This window comes from Nuphar pumila, chromosome 7 (assembly GCF_984573655.1).
Source record: "Nuphar pumila chromosome 7, dmNupPumi1.hap1.1, whole genome shotgun sequence".
NCBI lineage: Eukaryota > Viridiplantae > Streptophyta > Magnoliopsida > Nymphaeales > Nymphaeaceae > Nuphar > Nuphar pumila.
Genome location: NC_143255.1, coordinates 6165318 through 6188279, shown reverse-complemented (window position 1 = coordinate 6188279; position 22962 = coordinate 6165318). Strand labels below are relative to the sequence as shown.

The 22962-nt window shown below is 38.4% G+C and overlaps 2 protein-coding genes across 10 annotated transcripts in view; both read right to left on the bottom strand.

Annotated features, from left to right (window-relative positions):
• The window catches only part of LOC149830988 (putative disease resistance protein At4g10780), a 243302-nt gene that overhangs the window by 44062 nt on the left and 176278 nt on the right, over positions 1-22962 (bottom strand). The window lies entirely within an intron of this gene.
• On the bottom strand, positions 15501-16820 carry LOC149830989 (putative disease resistance protein At5g63020). Its single transcript, XM_090011863.1, has one exon. The coding sequence runs from the start codon at positions 16818-16820 to the stop codon at positions 15501-15503; it is 1320 nt and encodes a 439-aa protein (XP_089867989.1).

Sequence of the window (22962 nt, the reverse complement as noted above, 5' to 3'; positions counted from 1 at the left end):
ATTATTATTTATTTTCAATAAATTAAATAAAAATTTCTGACTCACCCAAGTTACTGAGTTGACTCGTCTGAGTCCCGAGAATGCCAACCATGATTCAAAGTTGATGATGCAAACTGTTACGGACCGACTGGATCCGTTTCTCATTCTTTTCTTATTTGGATCAATCATATTCATTTAGTTGGGTTTTGTACTCGTTGATTTGGTTTGCATTGTTTGATACCGGATCCATCATAGACCAATCTGTATTTGCTTTGGTTTGTACTAAATCAGATCCACACTAGACCCGATTCACCCCTAGACTATTTAATGGGGACTTAGCCTCAAAATGAAGGTATCTTAGATAATTTTGTGGAACTCCCCTCCTTGAGATCACATTTTCTCCTTTCAATTTTTTTTAGGGTACATTCATCAGAATTGAGGATCTCCCTTCGATTGAACCACCACCTCTGATTGTCGGAAACATGTTCCTCCTTTCGGTCATGGCATCCCCAGTTTCTTGAGATTCATGAGCGCATCAACGAGGATCATACCCTGGCAGATTATAGTATCGATGGACTCCCCACTGGCAAGGATCCTAAAAAAAAACTTCCATTGCACTCCCGCACCAACACACCTACTTTAGGGTGTAGTGAGAGCTTGAGTGGGCTGGCATGAAGTAGTGTCATGTCGGAGAGTTTGTGGATAGCAGCTCTGACCGGTCTTCTACAATCATTATCTGTGCCAGAGCAAGTTGTAGCGGATATATCGATAGACTTCATCAATGTTCCCTCATGAGAGAAGGGAAGAACATTGATTTTTGTGGTAGCGAATAGACTATCCAAATACGAGCACTTCGTAGCACTGGCGCACCATACACAACTAGGATAATGGAGAGGTGTTTGTGAGAGATATATTTCGTATGCATGGTATGCCACACACCATTGTCAGTGACAGATATGTCATGTTTATGAGCACGTTATGGACAATTCTTTGCTTTGCAAGGTACCAAATTGATGATAAGCATCGCCTACCATCCCCAGGCTGATGGCCAGAGTGAGGTCCTTAACCATTGTCTGGAGGTCTTCTTGTGGGCTTTTATTGGGGGCCACCCTCGCTCATTGATTCGTCTAATACCCTGAGTGCAATGGTCCTATAACACGACCCAACACTAAGCCTTCCAAATGACCCCATTCCAGGCAATGTAGGACAAGATTCCTCTCACCATTGTAGCCTATGTTGGATGGGTTACGAGAGCTACAACAATAGAGCGAGAGATGATAGAACACGATGAGCTTCTACAGATCCATTAACATCAGATGATTATAGCCTAGAACTGCATAAAACATGCCCATTGTAGGAGGCACAGACTGAGGGCATTTGAGGTAGGTGACTTGGTCCTACTCAGGTTCCCAAACTTCAAACATATGATAGTTTGCTAGGCTTGATTGCATAAACTCGTCCACAGGTTCTATGAGCCATACTTAGTGCTAGAGCATATCTGTCAAGTAAAGTACGGGCTCGACCTTCCAGAGGGATCTGCGTCCACCTAGTCTTTCACATCTCTAGGTTGAAGTTGTACTGCAGAACACCTCCACTGTTGACACCAAACCTTCCTGACTTGGAAGTCGTTGCTCAACTTGAACTACTACGCGCACTTGGAAAGAGACGTAGACAAGTAGACATACTGATCTAGTAGACAAAAAGTGGAGTGGATGAGGCGACTTGAGAGGTTGAGGACAACTTGTTGCAATGATACCAATATTTCATGCCTTGAGGACAAAGCAATTTTCAAGGGTAGGGAATTGTTACTGATTGACTTGGATCCCTTGTTCTTCTCCTGTTTGGATCAATCAGATCCATTTAGTTGGGTGTTGGACTTGCTGATTTGGTTTAGGTTGTTTGAGATCAGATCCATCTTGGATCGATCTGTATTTGCTTTTGTATATGCTTTGGTTTGTAGTGGATTAGATACACACTAGACCCAATCTTCCCTTGGACTTTTAAGGAGGACTTAGCCCTAGATGAAGGTATCTTAGATATTTTTGGGGAACTCTGTTCTTCGAGATCACATTTTCTCCTTTATTTTACTTTCATGTTTTTTTGATGGTATAATCATCAGAATTAAGGATCTCCCTTTGATTGAACCCATCGCCTTTGATCGTCGAGAACGTGTTCTTCCCTTCGATTGTGTCATCTTCAGTTTCTCAAGATTTATGAGCATATGTATGTATTGACAAGGAGGGGTGTGAATTGCATCACCTTAACCATCATCAGTAAAAGGAGGATTGAAGGTTAAGGTTTGTTGAAGTAAAATCATGATTTTTTAAGCTAAAACTGGAGGAATGTTAAGCCAAGTTCCCTTTTCTTGCAGGTCCAACAAACCCTGCTTTGAATCCCATCTCATTTTTTTGGAAATCTTCATTATGCCCTCTATAGTCAAGAACATACTAGCGAAAAGTTCTCAAAGTTTCCTTTGGTCAGGTTAGTGTGGTGTTAAATCCAAAATTGTTGTCCAATGGATCAAGTTTTACATCCGAAGGAATCTAGAGAGCTCGAGATTAGGAATATGAGGTGGTGGAATAGAGATTTATTAATCAAATGTAGGTGGAGACTCTGTAAAATGGAAAATGGCTGGATAGAGGTTTTTAGAGGAAATTATAATCTCAATGAATGGCCTTCGTGCTAGGAGGAGAATGTTAAATCAACGAGAGACTCTGACATCTTGAAAGGATGATTGAAGGTCATGGAGATTTCTTGGAATTTTGTTAAAGTAGTGGTGGGCAAAGCTAGGAATTTAAACTAGGGTGGGCACAAACATAAAATAATATATATATATATATATTATTAATAAAAATATACTTACAATATGTTTTAAAAAAATGATCAAATAGTTTTTATAATCCTAACAAACATCATTCATAGATATTCTAGTTGAAAAAAAAAGAAACAACACCCCTAATTAAATATTTAGGTTATTTGAAAACAAAAAAAAATATAAATCCTAAAAAGATAAAGATTTAAGGGTTTGATCATAACCAAAATCAAGTACTCTTTGAAAAAATAGGTCTAGACAATTAATGAAATCATGTTTAATGATAGTTGAAAAGAAAAATAGCAAAAAAAACCCTACAACCTTAATTGAACGTTCATGTCATTTGAAAAAAATTCAAATCAATACCTTAAATCTTAAAAGAAATACTAATTTATGCTAATTAAAAAAGACATAAACCCCTAATATTCTAACCAAAATCAAGTATTCATTATTCAAGCCTAATGCTAATTAAAAAACACACAAAAGACACTAAACCTTAATTAAATAATATTCATGCTTTAAAAAAAACATCAAAATTCATATATTATGCTAATTTTAAAAAATTGATAAAAAATGTAGCAATTTTATTCTTTCAATTTATCCATAAAAACATCTACCATTAACAGCCAATACCAAGAGAATAAAATATGAAATTGAAACAAATGATTGATCTGAAAGAAATATAGAAGCAACAAATCATTGACATATGCACTGCATCAATTGCATTATAACAACAAAAATTACGGTCAGAGAAATATTATATAGTATAAAACAGAACATAGACAAATAAAATTAAGAAAAATAGGCCTAAAACCTAACTCCACAAAAGAGAAAAGAAAAAGTAGCCCTAAAACACAAAAAGCCCTAAAATTGAATTATTGAAATGCAACTATTTAAGAAAAAAAAAATGGCACTTGATTGCCTTTAAACAACAACAAATCGGTAGAAATAGCCTCCATTAAACAACAAAACGACATTCATCTTTACTAGACATAAAGAACATGACTATTGACATGATTTGTCTATTTAATCGGCAGAAACATCATCTATTACACAACAGAATGACAATCAACTTCACTCAAGATAAAGAACATGAATATGAACATGATTCACCATTTAATCAGCAGAAAGAACCTCTATTAAACAACGAAAACAACATTTATCTTGTCAATAAATGAGAACATGACTGGAGACACGATTTGTCATTCTCCGAAAAGCAAGACTACAATCCATATTTGACTAAAAAAAAAAAAGACTACAGTGAATATTTAACAAAAAAGAAATGAAGCCTATAGATAAAATAGAACAAGAAAGAAATAAAAGAAAGAAGAGCAAATAAGAAATAGATGAAAGAAAAAAAAAACAAAAAATACAGATTATATATGTAAGAACTCAAAGAAAGCATGGGGAATGAAGGGACAAAAATTTCTGGCATCCCAACAACAGATCCGGTCATCACACCCCCAAACCAGTTTCGATTCTCATCGAAAAAGAAAAAATGATTTTTTTGATGATAGAGAGAGAGGAGGACCACCGTCAGGGGCAGAAACACACAACTGCAAAGAGGGCAGCGAGGGAGACAGAGGTGGAGTCTCGAAGCCACAAGAGAGAGAGAGAGAGAGAGAGAGAGAGAGAGAGAGAGAGAGAGAGAAGGGGCGCTGTCTTGCAACCGCAGGAACGACAGGGAGAGAGAGGAACGAATTTGGCATGGAGTCTCACAACCACAAGGAAGGCCGGGAGAGAGAGAGAGAGGATAAGAAAAAAATGAGGGATAAGAGGATTGAGAAACGAAAAGGGATCCTTGGCCCCCTTTGGGTCCGACATCAGTAGGGGTGGCAAAATCCGACTTGACTCGCTTCTTAGCTGGGTTAGGGTTTGGCTTAAATGGGTTCGTGTCGTAAACGGTTCGATCCGCCTAACCCGTTTATTAAATGGGTCGTGTTCGTATTAGGGGTATGCCAACCCGTCAACCCGTTTGACCAGTTTAATAAACTGGTTAGGCGGGCGGGTCAACCTGTTTACACGAACCCGTCAACCCGCCGACCCGACCCGTTTAATAAACGGGTTAGGAGGGCGGTTTAAACGGGTTATTTTTTGTGTTTCTAATTGTGTTATTCGGGTTAGACATGTTATTCGGGTTACTCGGGTCAGTTATCATGTCTATGTTATCAGGTAATCATTTCGTGTCGACCCGACCCGTTTATTAAACGGGTTACCCGTGTCGTGTCGGGTTATCCGTTTAATAAATGGGTCGTGTTTGTGATTGCCACATCCGACCCGTTTAATAAACGGGTCGTGTTCATGTTGAGGTATTTTGACCCGCCGACCCGACCCGATTGCCACCCAGTACCCACGTTATATGCGGGTCAGGTGGGCACTGCCCATCCTAATCCACATCCCTCTTAAGGGTTTTGTATGGGTTAGGGTTGGCACGTGCCTACCTTCCCATTAACGTGGCTTGGTGTGTGCCTTTCATTGGTAGACACCGTGTAAGGGCTTGGATGTTGGTGATCCTACTTGGAGATTATCCGCTTCGTCCGAAAACTTTGTCATAAAAAAAAAAAAAGGTGGTGGTGGGTAATAGCAGGTCCACTAATAGCTGGAGCCTGAGTTGGACTTGGCTTTGTTGGGAGCAGGGCACGCAGGATCTGATCGTAGTTTTCATCAACTGTTTCAGTTGGAGTGTTTCTTACACTTGTTTTGTTCACCCACGCAGTGATACCTCATCTACTACATGATAACGTGATGTACTCGATTAATTGGGCTTAAGTAATTCATCCTGTTATTAATGATTATTTACTTTCTTTCCAAAAAAAAAAAAAATCATTGCACAAAGTTGAAGGCCATGCATGGATGGTGGTGATCTTGAAACACAAACTTTTTTGTTTTTGGCATATTACTTGATTCGACCTCCACCCGCTCTTATGGTAAAAACACACCAGAAAAGATAAAGATAATGAATCTTCTACATGTTATGTTATGTTATAGATAGAGAAAAGACGTAATGATGGTGAGGGAATTAGAAAAATCAAAGAAAGAGAATCATAAGTAAGTACCTTCAGTTAAGCGCATCGACTCTTGTACACAATTTTGGAGATTGGTAATCGATGGAGAAAAAACAAAAGAGCGGTGAAGAAGGATTGGATTGACATTGGTGGATTAAATAGGAGAAAAGGCCGAGAATTTTATGGACCAACTAATGATGGCCACGTGGATCCTGATAAGATTGGTATTGACATTGGTGGATTAAGCAGGAGAATGGGTCAAGACAGTCTGCATTATTTGAATAGAGTGAGTCGGATTAATTTAGTTCGATTTTCATTGAATTCGACCATAACCGTCTATCTGGTTTTTACATACATCCCAAGTACTCTGGCCATGTTTATTCCAGATCAGACCAATATTCAAAAATACAATATATGGATCTGACAATTTATAGGCCAGATTTGTTTCGTACCGGGGTCAAAACTTTGGCCTGCTTGCAACCTTAAGTTTTAGATACAGAGGAGTTGGCTCTGATCCAGATCCAATAACCAAACCCTAATGGAATGTTTTAGTCCAAGGTGGAATACTAAAGTAGGTGCGATTCATTGCCCAAATGGTAGATCGATTTTGATATCATCATCAACACAGAATGGATCAAGACAGTCTGCATTAGTCAAGATTGGGTGCCAGTGGTTGAGGAAACGGACAAGCAGCCTACACAGTCTTGCATTATTGGAATTTGTTAGATTTAAGTTATTTACTGCCGTATTGCAAATACCGCAAATGTGTTATGTTACAGCAAATGTGCTATGTTGTAACAAGTGGAGTCGGGTATGGTTTGTGAAATTTCGTATCAGACCCAGAACCGACCTGAATTTCGACAAAGATCCACTACAACATTGTTTTTATTTTAAAAAATCAGTTTTAATATTAAAATATTCCATAACAGTTTTTTATTGATTGAAAAAATTTAAATATTTTGTATTCTTGTGTCCCATTTTTTAATTATTATTTTTCAATATCTCTAGTCTTATCTGAATCCTGCATCCTCGAGTCCCAGGTCATTGATCTAAAGATCTGGTACAATTGGGTTCAAAATGAAAATAGAATATTTTAGGGGAATGAATTAGTTTGACCCTAGGTTGATCTGGACTTAAAAGAAAGAAGGTTTGGCACCTGATGTGGATCCTCGTAGGTTAGTTCATGCTTGAGCTTGATTATGTGGACTTACTAAGGCATGACTAGGGATGCCAAATTGTATCAGGTTTGGGTTGGACATCTAACTGAATCTGAATCTCATTAGTGGATTCAGTAAAGCAAGTAGTATTCGATTAACAACTGGAATTGTATTGGAATTTTTGTTTTAGATTTTCTTGGATTTTTTCTATTATTCTGGACATGTCTCCATTGCTGGAACGTGATCCGAGGAGTTGGAAGATTGTGGGTATATCATAGTGCGCTTGGCCAAAGAAATGCACGTGAACTCCTATCAAGCTTCCCATGTGCAGGGGCTGTCAGCGGTGGTGGATGTTACTGGCCTTGTACTTTGAGGGATTGACCTTTCTATTTTCAAGAGTCAATGGGTCACGCAGTGTCAGTGTAGTAGAGCAGACTAACCAAATATAGCCCTTCACCAAAGAGGCCGAGTATAGAGATGACCTTGATGCATAGAAAATGGTTATAGAGCTAGGGACAAATATGGAGGAGCGTCTGACCCATATCGAGCAAACCCTCAACGGATAAGCCAACTTCAGAGAATTGATAACAGAGACAAATCACAGGATGACAACTCTCGAGGTAGCTGATGAGCGAGCAGAGGGGTTGAATGCCAAGATTAAGGAAAGGCACATGGACCCACTGTAGATGGTGCCGCACCAAGATTGTGGGCCTTACCAGACTCATCACCTAAGGTTAGATACTATAAGAAAATTATTAATTAGCTACGGATGTTTGCAACAGAAATAATTCATGGCCAATTGATGATGGATTAACGTGAGAAAACTATCCATCGCTAACATTTGTGTACTTAGCAATGGAAAACTTTCGTCGCTACTTTACGACGAAAAAAAAATGTCTCAAGTTCTTTCGCACTTTAGTGACAGATCATCGACATAAATTTTTCGTCGCTAAGTAGTGACGGAGTAGCGACGAAATTATTCTATCACTAATCCAATGCTAATTTCTTCCGTAAAACCCTAATGTGGGTTCCTTTCTGTTTCATTTGTCGCTCGCCCATCGCTTGTTGCCCACACGTCGACCACCCATTGCCTGCCAACCTCCCGTCGCCTACTCGTCGACCTCTCGTCACCCACCCAACGCCCGTCGGCCTCCCATCACCTACCCACCCGTCGCCTGCCCGTTGCCCGATGACCTCCCACAAGTAACCCTCCTCCTTTCCCCCTTCCCCCCTATTGTTACCGGAGGGCTAGTATAGGCCCGATAGCATCTGCCAGGCCCTTCCCACCCCTCTGTAGTCTGTAGGGGTTGACAGAGGCCCCGATCGCCTCTGCTAGGCCCTTCCTTTGCCCCGATCTCCGGTAGGACAAGGGGTTTCGCCCCCTGTCCTCTTGACTTCTCCGACAAGAGGAGAAACCGCCTGCCCTTTTGTTTTCTCTGGCAGGGAGTGGCTTCGCCCCCTGTCCTCAATAATTTCAATAGGGGGCAGAACCCCCTGCCGAAATTTTTTTGCTTTGATAGGGGGCAAGACCCGATCTGCCTTATGATTGATTTTCGGTAGGGGGCTCAACCATTGCATCCCGATGCTTCCCTTCGGGGGGTCCCACTCCCTGCTTCCTGTGAATGTTTTGGTAGGGATATCTAGGACTGCTTTGATGGAGTTCGGAGATCATGCTGAGCATGCTTTTAATATATAAAAATAGAAGTGTTCTTATTTTTAGAGTTCAGATTTAATGCTAGTAGTTAGTGGGATATTGGAGTGTGTTTGCTGCAGGTACATATTTGACATTGTTTTGATATGAATGATTTGAATGTATTATAATGTTTGATGTGATTGTATCTATGCTTGCATAAAGTTACTTTCAATTTGATTATGCCTTTCATGTGATTTGAATGTATTGCAATGATTTGAATGATTTGAAGCTATTATAATGTTTGAATGTATTGCATGAAGTTATTTCTTATTTAATTATGTATCTTTGATAGGCATAGACTTACGATTTGAATGTATTGCAATATGTGAATGTCTTGCATGAAGTTATTTTCATGATTAACAAGTGATGCTATATCTTATGTTTTAATGTATTGCAATATTTGATGTGAATGATTTGAATGTATTGAAATGTATTGCGATGATTTGAATGATTCAAATGTATTGCAATATTTGAATGTATTGTATAAAATTTTTTATTTGTTAGAATATGATTCACGAAGGTTACAATGGTCGAGCACCTAGTGGTAGTCAGTCACAACCTTCATCTTCACAGGCTACTTCGATAGGTATATCATTTAACTAATTATATACTTCATTAGTTTAAATGCGTATTGTGTGAATTTCTAACTCATTTTTCTATAGATGATGTTTCACCTGCACATGACCCACCTATACCAACTGTTCATACAAGTCATGAGATGATGCTAGATGCAGAGTCTTCTCAGTCTGACACACGACTACTCATTCAAATAGTGTATATCGATAATCGATCGTAAGTATTTCATTTTCACTTATCTTATACTTATCTTATAAATATTGTATATTGATAGTTAATGTGTACCAATTCATGTGCAGTGCGAGGTTCAAGCCATAAGAAGTAATACGAGAGATTAGGCAGTCACTAGTTCAACATCTACCAGGACCGGTCGCGCAATGAAAAGAGTACCCAAAGGAGGTATTGGACAGATTGTGGTCCTCATTCATGGTATATAATCGTTTCTCATAGCTAATGTGTTTCATATTTAATTTTTTATTATAGTCATGTTTACTAACTTTCTAAAATTATTTGTAGGCTTCGAATTACTTCGCCATTGCGATGGGAGAGCAGGACGCGAGGAAGGTGTGACAGAAGGTGACTATCAGTCGATTTACATATATGCTGCACAATATGAAGACTATAACAATAAAAGCATCTGGCGGGATAGATGATCCACTGTAGTGGAAAGGTCATGACACTTCTACTATCAGGTCAGATTTTTGAGATGCAATGTGCAACAAGTAGGCGGGGCACGAATTTCGAAACCGCTCAGCGAAGACTGCACAAAACCAAGTGAAGATGCCTGATGCCCATCTACACACATGTGGATCTAGGCCTTTTGGGAGCCACCTAAAGAAAATGGTAACTCATCAATATATATATTGTCAAATTTATAAGTATTATTGCATACCTGTTAAATAATTTTTTTATTATTTAACTTCGCAGAAAGCAGAAAAAGGAGGCATTATGCCTTACAAGGATATGTTTGTTGAAACAAATAAACTTAAGACCACATGAGAGTTCGTATAAGAGAAGGCGAGAACAACAACGACATGCATTTATTGTATTAATAAACATTATAATATATAAGTTATCATAAACATTATAATTCTTAATTATTAATCCACACTATAATCATTACTTTGTAGGAGTCATACGAAAAACATATGATAGAGCGATATGGTGATGACTCTACTCAGCATCCGCCTTTTGATCATACAACATGGGTGACTATAACAGGTGAACCCAAAAAGGGTCGTGTGTTCGAGTTTGGGAGTAATATGAATACCTCACCAGTCGTTGCCTCTTCCAGCCATGACTCTCAGAGTTCTTTCGCCAGCATCAGCTCCAAGCATCAGACTGACCCGCCTAATTCATGGGATGGTGTCCGCCAGCTTGTTAAGGACACAATGCATGACTATTTACATGAAGCAATTTTTGATGTTGTCTGTAATGAGTTGTGCAAATTTTTTTGGGACAAAAAAACTTCGTCTGCAGGTGCCTGTCAGGTATGAAAGTTTCATGTTATTTATTTTATGTCGTTAGATTTCAAGCTAGTATATGAATTATTTCTTCACATATTAGCATGATTTCATCACTATAAAAGTTTTTGACTGTCTTATAACACATATATGCATGATTTCATCATTATTAAAGTTTTTTGACTACATTAGAACACATATAAGCATGATTTCATCACTATGAAAGTTTTTTCACTACCTTAGAACACATATATGCATGATTGAATCAATATAAGAGTTTTTTGACAACCTTAGAACACATATTTGCATGATTGAATCACTATGAATTTTTTCTATCAGCCTTAGAACACATATCTGAATTTTGTTAATATCTTTCACTTTATTGCTAGCTAGACTATGTGTAATTCACTCATGTTACTTTGATTGTCTTAGATTAGGTGCATTGCATATAATTTATGTTATTATATTTTGTTTATCAATACTCACCTTTCTTTTCTCTTGTAGGATGTTTGAGATAATCAGCATAGAAGAGCTGAAGGGGCAGATCGAGATAATGAAGAAGATGACACATAGAATCTTGGTGATGATTAGATTCATGTGTTGAATTTGTTGTACATTCTTGTTGTTTTAAAAGAAACTCTTTGTAAATGTTCACTTGAAAAACCTAGACATGCTAAATACAACAGACAGAGGTATGATTGCCAAGTACCTCTACCGCTTGATTGCAATATGCAAAGAAGTGTAAGGCTTCCAAAGAATAAAAAGACATCCAAATGAAATTCATATTGTTGAAAAATGTTAACAACAAAGTATAGACAATAAGATCATTAGGATGAAACACAATTGTTTAATAGGATGAGAAAAAAAGGTAGCAACAATATACCTGCACCTGAGACTCCTGGCTATAGATGTCCACATGGAGTTGAGCATTTGAGAAGTGTAAATCAATAAAGGCAAAAAATAGTCTGACAAAAAAGTGTAACTTAACAAATTTCACAAACCTTAAATGTCAATTTTGTGATGCAAAAAGCAGAATTTCAAACAACAAAAGATTTCTATAATCATGAGTAAACATTTGGACAACACAATAGCAAATACAATGAATCGTAAAAACTAAAAAGTCAATGAGCTAAAAAGAACTAAAATTTCATGATCGAAATAAATCATATTTTTATGTAGAAACAACCCGATCCAATGCGCAATTGCTAATGAATGAACCAGCTGAACACATTATGGGGTTAGATTGGTTTGAGAAAACTCGATAAATTGCAGCAAATATGATTATATATATATATATATGTGTGTGTGTGTGTGAATCTTGGGAAAATCTCAAGAAAATCTTGGCATTTAACAAAGTAAACGGTAGAAAAAGTTTTGAAAATAGAAAGGCAGTGAGTAAGAATATATTTAAAAAAATAAAAAACAAGATGATATGCAAGTTCTGAAAATCTAATTTAATATCATAAGTTAACACTATCTTTTTTTGGGTGAAATTTGAAGATATCAGCATATTTTACCTTTTAAAATAAGTTTTTCTCTTTAATGCATTAATATTGCAATATTTTCAAAAAAATATTGGCAATATATCAATATAACCATCTGTGGCATCATAATATGTAATGGCCTTATTTTTAATCTCCTTGAATCAGATTAAAAATGGACAAGGTTCATGTGTCATTTAGCATAGCCTGGGAGTCATAAAGTTCATGTGCTAAACAATTGAAAATCATATCCACTTGTTTTATTTGAGTACAAAATCTCTCAAAAACAACAAAACAAGATAATACTGTTGATCATGCAATTATAGAACAACTCATCATGCATATCTAGAAACTGAAAAGGGGAAACACTTTTGATCATGTCTGAAGGATTTCTATATACTCATTTATAGAAAGAGTGAAAATTTAAACAGATTTGAAAAGACATGTCATTCATCTATTTCCATCAATTGCCATATCAATCTCAGATATTCTTCTGCCTCCATAATATCAGGAAATTATGAAAAACAAAAATAAGATAAAATCTCTACGTGAGAAAAAGAAAGATAAACAAAGGAAAGGAAGGCCATTCTCTGCAAATTCATAAGCAACAAACACTGCATTTTTGCACTCAGGCGTAGTCACCACCAAAATTCAAAAAAGCCAACCAATTTATAAAAATGCTAAGAAAATAACAAGGAATATGCAGCTACAATGTGAAAGATGAGTTCTTAGTCAAAAAATAGAGTTTCTTGAAGATCATGAGAAGAAAGAGGAGGTTTAACACTACCGACCATGATTTTCTATAAATATTCTTACAGAAAAAAAGGAAAAACAAAAAGGAGCGACTATGCCTCACAGTTAAACGAAAAATGAAGAAAAAAAGAAGACGAGGAGGAGGAAGAAGAAAACAAAGAGGAGGAGAAGGAGGAGGAAGAAGAAGAAAAGGAAGAGGAGGAGAAAGAAGAAGAAAAAGAAGAGAAAGCTCACCTTATGCAAATGAAAAAGGGGGGAGGCAAAAGCAGATGATTTGTGGCTACTTAACGATATTATGCAAATGATCAAGAAGGGAGAAGCAACGCAGATGAGGAAGATGATCTCGATCTAGCTGCAACTGTGCATATAAAGAAGACAATCTCGATCTCCTCCTCCTCTTTTGGGTTGGCTGAGCAGAGACGATCTCGATCGATCAGGCCGAGCAGACTATCTCAATCTCGATCGATCAGGCTTTGTGCATGTAGGATTTTAGCAGAAGTTAGCGGATGCCATGACCTTTAAGGGAGATGGTGATCTATTTTTGTGTTTTGGTTTCTTTTATCTTTGGGTTTTTTGGTTAGTGATGAAATGAATCGGGCATCTTTTCTAGGGATTGATTCCACCAAATTAACACAAAAAAAACAGGGGAAACATCAAAATCAATACAAAATCCCTCAAAATCAAGCAAAAAAGAAGAAGAAAATATTGTCGATCATGCAAATATACAACAACTCATGGTGAATTTCTAAAAACAAAAAGGGAAGTAACACAAAACAAAAAAGAGAGGAAAAATAAAAATCATTACAAAATCCCTAAAACATAAAACAAAACAAGAAGAAGATGTTGTGGATCAAGCAACTATACAACAAGTGAGTGAATTTCTAGAAACAGAAAAGTGAAAACACGTGTGATCATGTTTTTCTAAAGGATTTCTATAATTTTTATTACCCAAAAAAGGGGAAAACAAAAAGGTGGAAAAATCCATCACAATTAAATGAAAAGATGAAGAAAAAAGAGGAAGAGGAAGAGGGAGCAAGGAAAAGAAGAAGATGATGAGCACCTTGGGCAGATGGAAAATGGAGGAAGCAGATGATCGAGCGACATAGATGACGAAGGGAGGAAGAAGAACTTTGGCTGCTTCTTGAAGAAGGAATAAGACAATCTCTGGCTGCTTCTTGAAGAAGGAATATAGATTCCACGAGCGAGCAGTAGACGAACGTCAACAGTGGTAAACCAAAACCACAAAAAAGAAAAACTCTCAAACTGGTAGGGAAAAAGGAAATTTACCAAGCAGACTGCAAGAGACACATCAAGCATGTAGCATGTACCTGTAAGTGATCCCTGTTTCAGAAGATCCATATTTAGTCTGAAATGAATTGCAAGAACGGTTGGAGTGCCTGCTTTGTTTTGTCATCTCCCCACACCAACGCATTCCACCATTGTTCGTCTACTCCAATGAACTTTAGGTTAGGTGGTAATTGTCCATCTTTAAACCAAAAGAAGTTTTGAAGCTTTGGACATCTTACAACATGAATTTCCTCCAAGCTAGGTAAGTTGAGAAATGTCATCCCCTTGCAAATTTTCTCCAATGATGACAACCCAAAGAGTCTTAATTTTCTCAATTTGGGAAAGTTCATTGTGATGCTAATTTCCAAATCTTTCAAAGCTCCAAATGATTTTTCACCTCCAACAACTAGGGGAATGTTAAGCTGTTTAGGACAATCATAAACTGTAATTTCTCTTATGCAAGGCAAGGATACGGACCAGGTGGTTGCAGTCTCATCACCGGTATGAAATATTTCCTTCAATGCTTGACAACCTATAACATGTAGTATTTCCAAGTGTTCAAATTATGCTTTGCTCCCAGGTGTTAGAGGGAGGTTACGCAGCTTTGGACAGCCCTGAGTAACAATTTCTCTTATGCAAGGCAAGGATATTGAGAAAGTAGCGGTCGTTGTCACCCCTTGGCTTGTTGTGATCTCCGATAGTAGCGGTAGTGTTAGCATATGTAATACTTGCAACTTTGGGAAGAGACGAACAATATATACTTTTATCATTGTCATTATTCACTTCCTGTATAACAGTACCTTTACTGCTACCATCAGTCTTGGGCTTCGGTAAATGTAGTGGCTTTGGGGGTATTTCCACATGCAAAAAACCCTTCAGATTGGGACAATTGTCAATGCGGAGCAAACCAAGGTTATTCAATTCAGCAATTGATGATGGGAGATACTCGATACTGATATTGTATAGTTCAAGAACATGCACAGTATGCATGTGGGTGAAGAATTGGGCAGAAATGGCACTACCTGAAGTATTGCCAATGAGAAACAGGGTTGAGATGTTGGGGCAGTCAGGAATTTCTGGAAGACTACCTGATTCAATCCATGACAATGAGATCCTTTCGGCTGTTTGCCATTTAATTTCGGGACGACGACGTGCCAATGCCATCCTCATAGTTCTCTCATAAGTTGATTTAAACATCGTATAAATTGTTCCCCTATGTTGTTTGTGAAAATCATTTCCGACTTTTACAATATATCTACCCCTTGTAATCTTTAAGGCCAAGTCCACCATTAAATCATGCAAATATACATATAATTTCCAGGCTGCAATATTGATCAGCTCCACGCTCACTAAGAAGCCCTTCTATCCACCATTTATTTATTAGATTAGGTTTGGATACTCTTAGAGTTGTGTTAAATAAGGAACAGTATAGAAAGCACTCTCTCAACTCGTTGCTCCTCAAGTTATCGTAACTAAACTGCAGGCGTGCAAAGACCTTGTCATCCATATCCATCATCGTTGATGTCGAATCCTGCAATTCCCTCAAAGCATTCTTCCATAGTGCTTTATCCATCTTGCCCCTCATTGCTCTTGCCACTGTGACAATCGCTAGCGGTAGACCATCACACTCTCTAACGACTTGTTCAGCAACAGTCTTGATCTCAGGCATTGAGGCAACATCACCAGCTTTGTCACAAAACAATTTCCAGGCTTCCTCGTGATTAAGAGGGCTCACCTTGATCTGGAAATCGGTTTCCATTCCACGGCAAACTTCATTAGATCTAGTGGTCAATAGGAGTTTGCTTCGATTTTCTCTGCTCGGATTCGGCACTCCCAACTCGGACAAATCCAGTCGTTCCCACATGTCATCCAGAATTAGGAAAAACCTTTTCACTTTCAACCTTGAGAACAAGTGCCTAGAAGCCATTTCTGTGCTATCTAAACTTGAACATTTGGAGATTTCTTCTTGATTTGTTAGTATCTGTTGGAAGATCTCTTTCTGTAGCCTATTCAAGTTAAGCGGTTCTTTCGATACAGTCACAAACATGACATGGTCAAAGACACGCCTCTCGTTGACTATGTTATGTATATGCTTGGCTAGAGTGGTCTTCCCAACTCCTCCCATACCCCAAACTCCAATCTTACCCACACCATCGTCTTCAAGACACTTAATTACGCTCTCCTTTGTTTCTTCCATCGACCGGCCTACCGTTTTTTCTACAGGAATCTCGGTTGGTGGTAGCGGTGGAGGGGGAGGGTTGGTCAATCCCGCGGTAAACTCTCCCTTGTTCTTGAGTTTAGCAACCTCCGCAATCATCTTCGAAGCACGCTTACTCGCCCTGTCATGTTTGTCTGCAAGGAAGCTTTTTACACTATTTGTCTTCTCTTCAACATCTTTCAGCCAGCCTTCAACCTGCGCCTTGGGTGTGCTTCCATCTGACCGTCGAGCTTGCAGTTCTGTCTGCACGTCTTGTCTTCGACGGCCCAACTCTTCTATATCGGTCTCGAGTTGGCCCAAGTTCTCGTGTAGGTGTCTGGCATATCTGATCTGACGGGTTAAGGGCGTCCACAAGGTCTTGATGATATCCCACACTAAGCTTACCACGTCAGGCATCGTTTGGAGTACTGTACTGCAAAAACAAGATCAGATCGATGGTCTACAACAGGTACTCGTGAGAAAGATGGATAGCCATATATTGAAGGTAAAAGATACCTACAAATTAAGCACTTACGCTACGCGAGAGTCTGGATGTCTCTATTCGTGGTCAGGTGATATGTCAAAACACAAATTTTGTGTTTCCAAATCACCACTGTTCGTAACCTTCATCACCACCGCTCATTGTCAATACAATGGGGCCCACCAAAAAGTCGCTGCCAGTGGTGGTCTCAGCATCCTCAACAATGCTCATCTGGTCCACCTGTTGAAGAAGAAACTTGATTCCGTGAGGCGTTGCTTGATTAGATGGTGCTCGAGCGAGGTGCTGCAAAATTCAGCAAATTAACACAATTTAAACTATTACAGGTTGAGCATGTGGAAGCTATGTCATAGCAGGCACATGCCATTTTGGCTGGGTATGTTTGGTGACACGAGCGGACACGTTCAGACATGCTGACATAGACACTCACATGTACAACATTATTTTCATATTTTATTAAAAAACATTTTTTACTATTAAAATATTCAAAAATAGTTTTTTATTGATTGACAAATTAAAAATTTTGTAAACTTATGTATCATTTTTGAAAAAAAAAAATTCAAACTCTCGAGTAGAATCTGAATCCATGGAGCATTGTGACATAGTCTGGAAGTGGATTCAGCTTATTAAAGGAGGGCCACAAAAAAGAAACTAGTTAAAATGATCAAAGGAATGGCGATTGCACAAAGATGCTCATTGGGAAAAGTGTTGAAAAACACATTGGTTCAAGGCATAGTTGGCTAACTCCGCAAGTCAAATCATGACGTCCGAGTTGTCTCAGATCGGAACCTAACCGAACCGAGTTTAGAAAGTAGTTTAACTCGGTTATAGGACCAAACTCAGTCCGAGTCATATTTTGACTCGGACGAGTTTATCATTGAACAGGCCGAGTATTATCTGCCATGTGAATGAAACATCATCAACTAAAAGCATGTTTTGCTAAAAATTCAAAACATTAACTAAAAGCATTAATTTCCAAACCTAGATTTAAAATATATATATATAAAGAGAGAGAGAGACAAATGGGTGGATGAGAATTAGAAGCTACATTAATTTGAAAATTCAAAATATTTTTCAAAGCATTAAACAAGTTTTGGTAAGTTGCATTTGGTGTTGATACTCGGTGGATGAGACTTTATTAGCATTCAAAAGAGAGAGGGAAAGAGAGGGGAAATTAAATGATAATATTTAATACTAAAATAATGATAATGAATAAGCATTTTACCAAATGTCAATGGATCTAATTAACTCTTATGCAATTATCTATATTTTCTGAAAAGTTTATGTTTAGAATATAAAACATCATGATTACAATGTGATATTTATGTTTTATCAACTACATTATGATATTTTGCAAACAACACACTATTTTTTAATTTTAAATAGAGAAAATGCCATTTTTAATATTTTAACTATATATATAATTTTTGAAGTATGTTTATTACTATATAATAAATCACACAAAATATGTTATTTTGTATTTTTGTATCATAAATTATATAATTATTATTTATTTTCAATAAATTAAATAAAAATTTCTGACTCACTCGAGTAACTGAGTTGACTCGACCAAGTCCGAGTCCCGAGAATGCCAACCATGATTCAAAGTTGATGATGCAAACTGTTACAAATCGACTGGATCCGTTTCTCATTCTTTTATTATTTGGATCAATCAGATTCATTTAGTTGGGTTTTGTACTTGTTGATTTGGTTTGCATGGTTTGATACTGAATCCATCATAGATCGGTTTGTATTTGCTTTGGTTTGTACTAAATTGGATCCACACTGGACCCGATTCACCCTTAGACTATTTAATAGGGACTTAGCCCCAAAATGAAGGTATCTTGGATAATTTTGGGGAACACTCCTCCTCGAGATCACATTTTCTCATTTCTTCTCCTTTCATATTTTTTTAGGGTACATTCATCAGGATTGAGGATCTCCCTTTGATTGAACCACTACCTCTGATCGTTGGGAACATATTCCTCCCTTCGATCATGTCATCCACAATTTCTTGAGATTCACGAGCGCATCAACGAGGACCCATGCCCTTCACGATTTTCGAAAATCAGTTAGGGAACCGATCCCAAGATCAATGCCCTAACATTCGTGGTTATTCTGCACAATGTAGTAATTCTGAGTGGCCCATACCCCAAAGGACGACATAGTATAAGTGGCCTTCGTTCATTTGGAAGAGGAGACAATATGCAGGTACCACCGGTTCGAGGGGACAAATGGGACACCAGATTGGAGGATGTTTTTTAGGGCGTTAATGGTGCGCTTTAAACTGTCCACCTTCATGAACCTTGACATGACCCTCTCAAAGCTGAGGCAGACACAGACAAAAGTATAGTATCAGACATAGTTTGAGAGGATCTATTCATTGGTAATAGGTTGGCCAAAAACTACACTGATAGGTACTTTCATAGCTAGCTTGAAGTGGGAGATTCAGACCGGGGTATAGGCAGGATGACTTGTTGGCCTCCAACAGGTATTTGAGTTGGTTCATTTGTCAAAGGAAAAGCTGCAGAGGATAACGATTAGATGGTCATGACCGACCATGGCGACAAGAACCAGCCAGATAGAGGGCAGGTAGTGTGGGACAGATACACCCGACAGGTCGATAGGACCTACCTCAACAACCGAGTTAGGGAAGGTTCTTGCAAGGCCCGTGCAAAGAAAGTGATGAGAGACTCACACACTCTATAGTGTGCAGATGGTAGAAAGACGGAAGAAGGGTCTTTGCTACAATTGTGATGAGGTGTGGCGGTGTGCGACTCAAACAGTAAGGATGATGAGGAATAGGGGGCAAAAGATGATCTTTCAAAACATTAACTAAAAGCATTAAAAGCTTTTAATTTTTCAAAGCTAGATTTTATATATATATATATATATATATATATATATATATATATATATATATATATATATATATATATATATAGAGAGAGAGAGAGAGAGAGAGAGAGAGAGAGAGAGAGAACTCGGTGGATGAGAATTAGAAGCTACATCAATTTGAAAATTCAAAATATTTTTCAATGCATTAAACAAGTTTTGGTAAGTTGCATTTGGTGTTGGTACTCGATGGATGAGAATTTATTAGCATTCAAAAGAGAGAGAGAAAGGGAGGGAGAATTAAATGATAATATTTAATACTAAAATAATGATATTAAATAAGCATTTTACCAAATTCTAATGAATCTAATTAACTCATGCAATTTTCTATATTTTCTAAAAATTTTATGTTTAGAATACAAAACATCATGATTACAATGTGACATTTATGTTTTTATCAACTAGATGATGATATTTTGCAAATAACACACTATTTTTTAATTTTAAATAGAGAAAATGCCATTTTTAATATTTTAACTATATTTAATATATATATATATATAGAATTTTTGAAGTATGTTTATTACTATATAATAAATCACACAAAATATGTAATTTTTTTATTTTTTATCATAAATTACATAATAATTATTTATTTTCAATAAATTCAATAAAAATTTCTGACTCACTCAAGTTACTGAGTTGACTTGCCCGAGTCTGAGTCCCGAGAATGCTAACCATGATTCAAAGTTGGTGATGCAAACTATTACGGATCGACTAGATCCGTTTCTCGTTCTTTTCTTGTTTGGATCAATCATATCCATTTAGTTGGGTGTTGGACTTGTTGATTTGGTTTGAGTTGTTTGATATTGGATCCATCATAAACCGGTCTGTACTTGCTTTGGTTTGTACTAAATCGAATCCACACTCGATCCGATCTGCACCTAAACTATTTTAAGGGGGACTTAGGCCAAAATTTAAGGTATCTTGCATGCTTTGGGGGAACTCTCCTGCTCGAGATCATGTTTCCTTCTTTCTTCTCCTTTTATGTTTTTCTAGGGTACAATCATTAAGATTAAGGATCTCCATTTGATTGAACCACCACCTCCGATTGTCGGGAACATGTTTCTCCCTTTGATCACGACATCCGCAGTTTCTCGAGATTCTTGAGCGCATCAACGATGACTCATGCCCTTCACGATTTTTGAAAATAAGTTAGAGAACCGATCCCAAGATCAACACCCTAACATTGGTATTAGAGCCAGGCTACGACTTCAACTGGTAGTATGATGCCATCACCACCATGTGCATGCTGCTCGGATCCATCACCGAATAGAGCTCTCTCTCTCTCTCTCTTTGTGTTGCTGCTCACTGGCATATTTTGTTGCTGCCATCGACCATCGTCGTTCTCTCTCTCTCACGGGGTCGATCCACCCACAGGGGATGACTTGCGACACACCCTCCCTTCTTCTCTCTCTTCTCCTCCCTTTGTTTCGCTTCCTTTCCTTTCTCCTCCTGTTCGGTCCATCCGAGGCTTCTTTCTCACTAAGGATCTTCGAAGATTAAACAATTGAAGCTTTGTAGAGATCAGTGCAGCACCGTGTGCCTAACGCCATTTGTTCACCCGATTCCTTTGTTGAACGCCTTCCTGGATGGGCCTCTTGATACACAAAGCTTTATTGTCGCAATTAGCATCTTCCTTATGATCACTCTCTCCCTGTTCCTCGACCTCATGAGGCAGCACACGAGCCACCCACAACAACCGAGCTTTTAGAGGTTGTTGTCCCTGCCCTACTGTTTCGAGATTGAATAGCCTGTAGGACCTTCCATCTTCAGTGGTTATTCCCCATCCATGTCACTTTCTTTATGCTTGTGCACAAGCTTGCACCTTGCACTGCGAACAAACTCATCCCTCTCGATGGCCTACATACTACTGCACCCTATAGGAAAAGGCTAGCACGTGCACTAGAGATGACATCATGCATGTGATCGGTGACACCACACGCTCCCTCTCAATGTTCTCGTTTACTCGAATCGAACGAGACCAGGTGCCTCCAGTCTTGGATTTTTTAATTATTCTGGACACGTCGCCATTGTTGGAACGTGATCCGAGGAGTTGGAAGATTGTAGGTATATCAGAGTGCACTTGGCCAAAGAAATTCATGCAAACTCACATCAAGTTTCTCACGTGCAGGCTGTAAGTGGTGGTGGATGTTATTGGCCTTGCACTTTGGGGAATTGACCTTTTTATTTTCAGATGTCAGTGGGTCAGGCAATATCAATGTAGTAGAGCAGACTAGCCAAGTATAGCCCTTCACCAGAGAGGTTGAGTATATAGATGACCATGACACAGAAAAAATGATCATAGAGCTCTGGATAGATATGGAGGAGCACCTGACCCATATCGAGCAGACCCTCAACGGACAAGCTAACTTCAAAGAATTGATAACAGAGACAAACCACATAATGGAAGCTCTTGATGCACGACTAGCGGCAACTGATGAGCGAGCAAAGGGGTTGAATGCCAAGATTACGGAGAGGCACTAGTAGTTTCTATGAGGGATGGACCAGCTGCAGATGGTGCCACACCAAGACCATGGGCCCTACCAAACTTGTCACCTAAGGTTAGGGTTCCTAAAATTCTCGGGGAATGACCCAATGAGCTGGTTATTTCACATAGAGTAGTAATTTCGAGTGGCCCATACCCTAGAGGACGACATAGTATAAATGACCTCTATTAATATGGAAGAGTAGATGATATGTTGATACCACTAGTTCGAGGGGATGAACGAGACACGAGACTGGAGGATGTTTTTGAGGGCATTAACGGTGAGCTTTGGACCGTCCGCCTTTGTGAACCTTGACATAACCCTCTCAAAGCTGAGGCAGACATGGACAATAGTAGAGTATCAGACAGAGTTCAAGAGGCGCAGTTCGTTGGTAATAGGCTGGCCGAAAACTACACTAATAGGTACTTTCATAGCTAGCCTAAAGTGGGAGATTCAAACCAAGGTGTAGGCAGAATAACTGGTTGGCCTCCAACAGGTATTTGAGTTAGCTTGTTTGTCAAAGGAGAAGCTGCATAGGACAACAATTAGATGGCCATGACTGACCATGGTGACAAAAAGCATCTAGATAGAGGGCATGTCACGTGGGATAGATAGACTCGGCAGGTCTATAGGACCCACCTTGACAACCGAGTTAGGGAAGGTTCTTGTGAGGCCT